General features: G+C 51.3%; 1 protein-coding gene and 1 non-coding gene across 2 annotated transcripts; both read right to left on the reverse strand.

Moving 5' to 3' along the window:
* Window positions 1–233: 233 nt before the first annotated feature.
* ASF1B (anti-silencing function 1B histone chaperone) lies at window positions 234–9,650 on the reverse strand. The gene is made up of 4 exons (XM_060146668.1): window positions 9,256–9,650; window positions 3,947–4,062; window positions 1,819–1,995; window positions 234–1,441 (listed from the first exon to the last, which is right to left on the reverse strand). Exons 1-4 carry the CDS (start codon window positions 9,362–9,364, stop codon window positions 1,235–1,237), a joined length of 609 nt encoding a protein of 202 aa, XP_060002651.1. The 5' UTR covers window positions 9,365–9,650; the 3' UTR covers window positions 234–1,234.
* On the reverse strand, window positions 6,128–6,200 carry TRNAG-UCC (transfer RNA glycine (anticodon UCC)). Its single transcript has one exon. It is a non-coding gene; the product is annotated as a tRNA-Gly (tRNA).
* Window positions 9,651–9,858: the final 208 nt, after the last annotated feature.

A 9,858-nucleotide genomic window follows, 5' to 3' on the forward strand; every position in this document is an offset into this window, starting at 1 on the left:
TATCTACAGAACAGCTGGGTTGCTTAAGTTTTGACAAAGAAAAACCCCTCCCTGGACCTCAGTCTGGAATACAACTATAACAAGCAAGACTAGAGTAAGAAGCTGAGCAAGCGGACAAGGAGCAGTCAACCTACTGGCTGGGGAAGGAGGCTGCCTGGTCATGAGGAGAGATGGACAAAACTGCCTCAGTCTACCCAAGACAAAAGCAGAAACAGTCTAGATGAAGTGCTTTTTATTTGTAGACCAACCAAACATATTTAATATAAAAACCTTTCAACAGACAAACTATCATCACAACAGCATCCATGTAGCAGCGAGGGGATGCGGGCAAGGGTGGGGAGCGTGGTGGAGGGGGGAAGGTTCTCAGGGTCCCTCCTGCTTCTCTTGTCTGCACTGTGGCCTCTGAGAGCATGAGGTCTTAGCAGAGGGCAGATCAAGGCAGCCAGAAGCAGAGGGGCCCTGATACCGATATTGAGACAGAGCACAAAAGGCCCCTCCAACATACCATCTTCCCACAAGGGCAGCCTCCAGGGAGAGCCAGATCCAGCTGGGAGGCAGCAGGAAGGTGGCTGCGACTGAGGGGAGCATCAACCATCTTTTCTCAGCATCCTGCTGATCACCCTTCTGGGAACAGAGTTTTCCAGAGGGCTACTGGATTGAAAAGACCTAAAAATCATCCTAGGAGAAGGACAGAAATTGTGTCCGAGTCCACCTTCTACCAAGGCTCCCGGCCTGTGACTCCAGAAAGCTGGGTGGGTCTGCTCAGATGTTTGGGAAGGAAAATGAATGACAGAGCCTTTGGCCCAACAGGGCTGAAGCCTTGCCAGGCATAGACCAAGAAATCCTCAAGGCAGGCCAGGGAGGTCTGTGGGAAGAGCTTTGGGTCAACGGTACTATTGGAGTGCAGTGACACAGTGGCCCGCAGGTGGAGTTTATAATGTGTGTGGAAGCGAGAAAGGACACGAGAGAGAAAGAATTAAGAACTGAAGTACCTGCTTCTTTCAGGCCTGGGCAGTAGAGGTGAGATGATCCTCTGGGCCGGGGCTGGGAGAGAGACCTGAACCCCTTCCTTCCTTGGTGCCAAGTTTGACTGGCCTGGATATAGTTGATGGCCCCAAAGTCCTCCATGTGGCCTCCCTGAGACTCTCTGGTAGGCCTGGCTGCCCCCTCCAGATGTGCCAGGAGACTGGCCCGCAGTCCCAACTGGGCCCAGGTAGGGCCTACAGTCCCACAGTTAGATGCAGTCCATGGAGTTCTCAGGGAGGAGCCCAGGGATACAGCCAGGGAGACCTAAGCCCTTGATGGGAGTGCAGATGAGGGGGAAGCCACAGCCCAGGGCTGGGTCGTGGTTCTCTATGGCCTCCAGCCTGTCTGTGTTGTTGTCCCAGTTGATGTGGAAGCGGGTCACCCGGGGGTTTGAGGTCAAGATGTTCCGCTGGAGCTGGGGCAGGAAAAGGAACGTAAACCCTCGTTAGCATGCCCTCGCGTTACTCCCACACAGCAGGGCGCTCTGAGATCCCGCCCCACGCCCAGGAAGACCAGACCTTGTTTATTCCATCCCCACCAACAATATGTGGAGAACTCCAGGGAATGCCTGTGCACCATGATTTAGGGCCGGGGCCTATCTAATCTTGATTCTGTGAGGCAAAATTCTGAGAAACAAAGACCTCTTTCCTGTTCTAGCCCGGCGCTGCAAGAGCTGAGCACTACTTGAAAACCTTAAGAAGTGACCTTGGCTCCCAATTCCAACGACTCAACTACCCCCAGGTGCCAAGGAGCCAGCCTGTCTGAAGCAGGAAGCGTGGAGAAAGGACCCACCTGAGAGAAGTCTGGCTTTTGGGGCGGGTTCTCCCGCAGCTCAGGGTTAGGGTACTCATTGTTGACGTAGTAGCCCACTCGGATGAACTCCTGTCCGTGGTAGGTGCAGGTGATGAGGACCACAGTCACACCCACGGCGTCCGTCTCAGGGATGAGGGATGGGTTGGGGGCATCGGCCTAGGGGAAACACAGGCCGGGCCTTAAAGCGCTGATTGCCAGTCACACCTTGACCGGTAATACGATTCTCAAGCAACGTATATTTACTGAGCCAAAAGTATGGGTCTCTGCCCTCAGGGGTTTTCAATCCAGCGGTGAAGACAGAATCAACCACACGAATGCCTGTAAAGTGCCGAGTGTGACAGGTACCATCAAGGAGAAGTATACGGTGCTGAGGAGTGTAGTAAGCAAGGGGGAGAGCGGTATAAAATGAGGCTGAAGAGGTGAGCAGCTGGGTACCAGTCAGTTAAGGGCTTGGGAAAGATCGAGAATGTTTAGCAGGAGACAAGTGTGGCATCACTCCTGCCGTCTGAAAAGACGACCCTGGAGGCCAGTGGAGCTGCGATAGGAAGAGGGCTAAGTGGGAGCAGGGAGACTAGGCAGGAGGCTACAGAGGTCATCCTGGAGAGAGGACAGTGGCTTAGATCAGGCAGTAGAGAAGGAGAGAGAGTGGACAAATGTGGGGTGTGTTGTTAAGGACAGGATCGGCTATATGACTGGTGCAAAATGAGACCAACACAAGTGAAAACACAAGGGACTTCCCTGGTGGTTAAGAATCCGCCTGCCGATGCTGGGGACATGGGTTTGAGCCCTGGTCCGGGAAGACCCCACGTGCTGTGGAGCAACTAAGCCCATGCGCCACAACTACTGAGCCCATGCTCCGCAACAAGAGAAGCCACCGCAATGAGAAGCCTGTGCGCTGCAACGAAGAGTAGCCCCCGCTCGCCACAACTAGAGAAAGCCTGCACGCAGTAACAAAGACCCAACACAGGCAAAAAAAAAAAAAAAAAAAAAAAAAGCAACAAACAAACAAATGCAAACACGAGGCCTCGTGTTCAAAAATTAGTAAGTTTCAGCCAGCAACAGCAGAACGTCATACCAAGAGTGGGGCCAGTGTGATTGCATGGGTCGCATGCCTAGGAAGCCGGTCCTGGCTGTGGGGTAGGTTAGGTGGATTGGATATGGGTGGGTGAGGGCTTAGGTGATGGGATGAGGCGGCTTAGACTGCGGCGGGAATAGCCAAGATCAGGTAAGTGAATGGATTTGAGCAGAGGCTCTCAAACGTCAGTGTGCCTAAGAATCACATGAAACCTGCACTTCTGACAGCCCCTGTGATGCTGGATTAGAGAGCTATTGAGCAGCTACAGTGGATCCTCATTATTCAGGCATTCCGTACTTGCCGATTCGACTACTTGCTACAATGTATTTGTAACCCCCAAATCAATATTCAGGAGCTTTCACGGTCATTTAAGGACATGCACAGAGCAGGGGTGGGTAGAACCAGGCAGGCTCAGACTGTAAACACGTGTCTTTTCTGCGGTCTCAGGGCCACGGTTTCTGCATTTTTGTTGGTAATTTTGCTGTTTAAAAGGGCCCCAAAGCGTAGTGCTGAGTGCTGCCCTGTTTCTAAAAGCAAGAAGGGATGTGCTTCATAGAGAAAAGGTGTTAGATAAGCTTTGTTCAGGCATGAGTTATAGTGATGTGGGCCATGCGGTCAATGTGAATAAATCAACAATACAAAATAAGTCGTCTTTAAACAGAAAAACATAAAACAAGATTATGTATTGACTGGTAGCTAAAAATGTGACTCGCAGGAAAATAACGCTGTATTTCCTCTAGGGGCAATGATTTAGTATTCACTAATTCACTAATTCAGTGTCTGCAGCAACTTTACAGAACATAACTCCCGTGAGTAATGAGAATCAACTGTAAATCAGTGGCTCATGGTAACAGTTATGACACAGCGGTGGAGGAGAGGGAGGTGTCCGAAGTACCTTTGAGAGAGGTCAGACAGTGCTTGAGAGCAGAGCTAGGATTTGAACCTGAACTTTGACCAATGAACCATTCTGTGTGCTTTTGGGTAGAAGAGGATATTTCTAGGTGTCAAGGCCTAACGCCTCGTCTTTCTTACCTGAAAGACGAACATGTGTCTCCCTGCTGGGACAGGGCCGACCAGCACTGAGTCTAAGATTTGATCAAACTCCTCACTCTCGGCTGAGCCAACGTAAATGATCTTCCATTCCAGGTCTGCAAGGATACAGGGTGTTAAGAACTGAAACGGCTTGACAGCAAGAAGGCTGGGAAAGGGCCTTCTCATGTTAGTTTTGGATAGGTCCTTAATATATTGATAGGTTTTTATTCTCAAGGACATCTGACACCCACTGGGCACTAAGTGCCAGGCACTGTGGTCCCGATCACTGGGGCAGGCGCGAAGCTCTATTTCCGGTGGGGAAATTTCTCCTGTGGGCCTCGCTTTGCCAGGCGACCTTGACTCGGCACCTCCGGGGAAACTTGGGCCTCTCAGAGCCTGAGGGTGAACCGTATGGCAGAGGTTGAATTAAGAGCCACGTGACAGAGGCGTGGAGGCATGCTGAGGAGGGAACAGCAGGGAGTTGGGCCATTTGAGGGCCCTGCCCACTGGGTGCCAGGATAGGAAGCAGCATCCTCTTTCACACACAGGGACCAGTGCCACTGAACTGAGTAGATCCCTCGACAACTGGGGCAGGGCAGCAGACTGCAATCCAGTAGGACAGCCAGCCGGCAGGAGGGGAAGATAAGGTCGCTGGGGGAGCCAGCCAGTCCCCAGGTCCTCCAGATCCAGCACCAAGTCATGCCTGCTCTCAGACATTAGGGCAACAGCGACTCAGTCAACAAATACGGCATCATACGGCCACCCTCTGAACCCCAATTTTCTTGCATCCCATCCAGTCGGGGACTCACATTCCTGGGTATGTTCCGGCAAGATAAAAGGGAAAGTGCTCAATGAGACCCTGCCCGTCCATCGCAGGAAATTCCCAGTGACTGCGGCCTCTTGCAGGAGGTCCAAGTGTATCAGGGGCAAGGTCATGCTACTACATGGAAATTTGGCAAGAGACCTGAACCTTATTTTAGGTTCTTTGAAATTACACAACCTATGGCTCCAGCAGCCAGGGAAAGTTTCACAAGCTGTGATTTTCACAGGAAGCAAACTGTCTTAGAAGCTGCCCTGTTCCTTGGTCTAGTGTCCCACAAGAGCACCCAACTTTGGAAGCACGGCAATGCCCGGCCATGACTAGGGAGGTTTGTCACTAGGGCTCTGTGCCCTTTCTCGATACACTGGCCTCCTGTCCTTCTGCAACTGACACCCAGGCCTTCTACTCAGGGACCCTAACAGATCTGTAGGAGGTGGTGGCCATTGGGCTCACTGGGGTTCAGTCAAACTCCAGTCTCTAGTATTTGCAGGGAGGAGTTAAGTTTACTAATTTATTTTTATTACAAGTAGTGGCACAACCAGAAATAACGTTTTTGGATGAAAAGAAAACAAGCTAGCTCTGTTCTCACCTTCCTAACATAGCTTTATCATTTGATATCTTTCCTTCTGGCCTTTTTTCCCATCACCAGGGGAGTCACACATGTGTGCATTAACTAATGTGCTGCAGGGGGAGACAAAAAGGAGATTTTAATAGAGCAGGCCGGGGTGTATGCCGTGGGCTCTCAGCGTTCAATACTGTCGGCAAGGGAGTTCCCTGGTGTCCTAGTGGTTAGGATTCTGGGCTTTCACTGCTGTGGCCCGGGTTCAAACCCTGGTTGGGGAACTGAGATGCCACAAGCTGTGTGGTGCAGCCAAAAAAAAAAAAAAAAAATACCGTCAGCAAAACCTAAACTAAAATTTTGTTTACCGAGAAAGCACGTTGGCTGACCAGAAGAGAGAAATGCAGGTGGACAAGCAAATGGATCACGATGGCTCCCTCCACACAGGCCAGAAAGAAACCAGAGAATTAACCAAGGACTGCAGAGAAATACTCAAGGGTTAGAGGAGCTGATAAGATCACCTATGGAAGACAGAAGATGACTGAAGTGAGGATCTACAAATCGGAATTGCCTGAAACCTGCTCAAGTGTCTTAAGCGGAAGCACCCTGAAGTGACTTCATTTTTGAATGAGATACGGGGCATCAATCACCAACACAACACAAACTGACTTCTCCTGAATATGGGACACGGTCACACACATGTAGTATTGTGTGCCTAACCTTCTGAGTAATTTCAAGGGTAAAATGACTACATTACTTTTGTTTTTTCTTCTTGGCCATGCCACGTGGCTTGTGGGATTAGTTCCCTGACCAGAGATTGAACCCGGGCCCCCTGCAGTGGAAGTGCAGAGTCCTAACCACTGGACTACCAGGGAATTCCTTACGTTACATTTTGTCTTTATGCCTTAACTTTATAATCTAACCACTGCACAGGATGGTGCTCTACTATGTATGAAAACAAAACCCAAACCAATGATATGATGAAAGACATGTTAAAAAAAATATATCATAGTTGAGCTAGCTGGAGAATCTGTTTCCTGCCTTAAAAACAACAACAGGACTTCCCTGGTGGCGCAGTGGTTAAGAATCCGTCTGCCAATGCAGGGGACGCAGGTTCGAGACCTGGTCCGGGAAGACCCCACATGCCGTGGAGCAACTAAGCCTGTGCGCCACAACTACTGAGCCTGCGCTCTAGAGCCTGCGAGCCACAACTACTGAAGCCCACGCGCCTAGAGCCCGTGCTCTGCAACAAGAGAAGCCACCTCAGTGAGAAGCCCATACACCACAACAAAGAGTAGCCCCTGTTCGCAGCAACTAGCGAAAGCCCGGGCACAGCAATGAAGACCCAAGGCAGCCGAAAATAAATAAATAAATTTATAAAAACAACAACTTATCTAGCAGGACTTTTTCTGTTTACCACTTTTCCTTTGTTCGTAATCATACAGATGAACCTTGGCCTGACCTCAGGGTGTTAGCTGTGGGTCAGAACATCTGGCTCCAAGACTTATTCAAGTAGTACCTGTTGAATTTCTCAACTAAACAAGGGAAAAACACACCCAATGTACTGAATGTAGACCCATGCCTTGGAAGCATCTGGAAAGATGCTGAGGAGAAAAGAGAGCAAAAGGGCTTCAGAACCCTTGAGAAATGGGTCAGACTGGGGATTGGGCGTTCAGCTCTTCAGTTGCCAGTGTTTGAAGTCACCAGGTAACAAGACTGAGATTCCTCCAGAATCTGAGAGACTTCTAGAGCCAGGCCCATTCCATCTGTCTGGGAGGCAGGAAACAAATTCTGTCTGCTCTGTGGGAAGAGGCAGAAAGGGAGTTGGCAGGTTAGAGTGAAGGACAGCTCAACAGGTACAACCAAAGAGTCTAGATTTCTAGGCCAGAGTTGGCTTTCCAACTGGAATTTCTCTGAGCAAAAGCTTTATTGTCCAGGCATAAATAATAACAGCACCCCCCTTTCCCTCCTCTGAGTCCTGTTTACGCTCCACTTCTAAAATAGGATGCCTTCTTTCCCAGGTTATAGCAAAGATAAAGAACTCTGGACACAGAACTCAGAGACAAAACCTAGGGTTAATAATTCTACAAACCGGCTGTGTGACCTTGGAGAAGTCATTCCATTTCTTTCTATTAAAAAATAATAACCAGCAGATTGATTTTAGCCTTTCCTGCTCTAATTCTATAAACAGATTAGTAAAGTAACAGAGCAGGAGCTTTGTAGGAATGAAAGTACTAGATAATGACCATGCAACCATTTTTAAATGCAAGAAGCACAAACAGGCTGATTGAAACCCGATCTCCTGCCATCTGGGAACTGTGAATCCCTTAACCTATTAGCTCCTTACATCTCCTCCTGGCTTTAAAATTAAATCTTATTCCACAGGGTCATTCTACACCTTATTTATTTATTTACACCCTGTCTTGTTCCAGAAAGGATTTAACTGGGCTTATTCTACAGTTAGTCACAAGCAGACCCCTTAATTTAAAAAGGAGAGAAACTGGGGAGAGACTGGTCCAATGGCCCAGCCCAAGCACACACACATTGTATCAACCCCAGGCTACTCCACGGGGCTGACATGCAGGCAAACCACCCACCTACCACTGAGAGGTGCTGCTTAGCACACCCTGGTCTCAAAGATCTCCACCTCCTCAGCCGCTGCCTCTTCTCTTAACCACCAAGTGGAGAAGAGATCTAATGGAGTACTTCCCCCTGAAAGTCGTGCCAAGACTCGCTGAAGGACCTCAGATTTTTCGATTTTTATAGACCTTGACTTGAAAGGTCTTTTACTCTTTGTGGCTCCCGTCTTCTCATCTGTGAGATGAGAGCCATGTCCACCTTTGTTACACAGATGAGTAAGTACATCTGTGAAAGCACCTTGGAAAAGATGCACAAAATGTTGTGACCTCCCAGATGATTGTTTGAAGCCAGATACCTTCACGGCTCAGCCTGGAACACCCACCCCGCAAGACTAGGTCAGACCATCAAAAATGTTGGGGGCATTGCTGCAGTAGGTCAGCAGGAGTCTGGCAGGCAAACAGTAGGAACCAGCTAATGCTTGCCTGGCCATGCCACACCTCAGATTTGAGTATGCTCACTGAAGCCCACAGTCAGAGAGGCAGAAAGAACAGGAGCTGGGGAGATCAGGTTATCCTCAAAGACTGGAGCCAGAAGCCAGGCCATGCCTCCCCGGGTGGAGTAGAGGGTTGGGGCCAGACTAAGGAGGGAAGCCAGGTTCTAGGGTATGTGGTTTGGGGTAGAAAACAAGCAGAAGTAGCTGGGGTTGGGATTAAGTATCAGCAGGTAGGGGAGGAGATTATGGGGAGACAAATGGGGAGATGGGGACGAGTGAGGTCTTGCCACAGGGCGAAAGGATCTTCACAGGGAAAATGGGGGAGGGGGCTGAGGTTTCCATATGGGAAATTGGGAGGGGGCTGGGGTTTCCGTTGGGGAAATTCGAGGGGCCTGGAGGTTAGGATCGCCATAGGAAAAGAGTGAGGTGGGAGTGTCTCACCACAGGGGAGAGGGGATTGGTGGGGAGAACTGGGTGGCTGCAGTGGCAGTCTACCCGTACAGAAACAGAAGGTGGGGCGTTTCTTGCTACAGGGAAGACGGGGTGGCTGAGTGTCTCTGCAGGTTAAAGAACGGAGGCTGAGAAGGTCTCTACATAGAACACAGGTGCCCAGGAGGAGCGCCACAGTAGAAAGAGGGGAATGATGAGGTCTCCACGGGGGAGAACGGGAGTAACCGTGGGGGTGGGGGTAGGGTAGTCTCCAAGGGCAGGTTGGCACTGGGAGGGGGTTTGGTTCACCGGAGATCTCGGTTGGGGGAGGGGGGGTGTGTTTCACAGGGCTGGCCTCGGGGTTGTCTCCAAGGGGAGGTCGGGGTTGGCCCAGGGGAGAGGGGGTCTCCACACGGGCCCAGCCTCACCGTCTGCTAGGGCCTCATTGCACTCGAAGCTGATCTCGAACCGGAAGGGGCTGTGGAAAGGGCTCGGATTCTCCAGCACCGCCACGTTCAACACCGACACCTTAGCCATCGCCTCGTCGGGTCGCAGCCGGGGCCAGAGCTGGGGCCGAGCCCGCGTCTGGGTCCTATCGGGTCAGCGGAGCAGCGTTGCCCGAACCCCCTCCCGCTCCCTCCGACCGCGATCTAAAGTGCGTATCTCCTCCGCGCGCCTCCTTCAAATAGCGGGTCCCACCCTCCGGCTAATCACAGTCCACGCTCCACGACTGCGCGAGCTCCGCCTCAGCCAATCCTGGAGCGTCGGTCTGCGCGCCGAGACTCCCGGGACCAATCCGTGGAGCTCCCTCTCCGGGATGAGGGAGGGAGGCGGGACCGTCTCTTAGCTTCTTTGGGTGTCCGCGGAGAACCAATCCCCAGAGTCTCCGACTCGGAAGTCTAGGGAGGGGTGGGCGGGGTCACGGCGCAGGGCCCCTCTTGGCCAATCCTGAGGGTCCCCGCACCAGCGAGGTCAGCGCTTAGCCCCGCCCTTCCGGGAGACGCATCCAGCTGGGGACAGCGCAGCCAGCC

This window comes from Lagenorhynchus albirostris, chromosome 3 (genome assembly GCF_949774975.1).
Source record: "Lagenorhynchus albirostris chromosome 3, mLagAlb1.1, whole genome shotgun sequence".
Lineage (NCBI taxonomy): Eukaryota > Metazoa > Chordata > Mammalia > Artiodactyla > Delphinidae > Lagenorhynchus > Lagenorhynchus albirostris.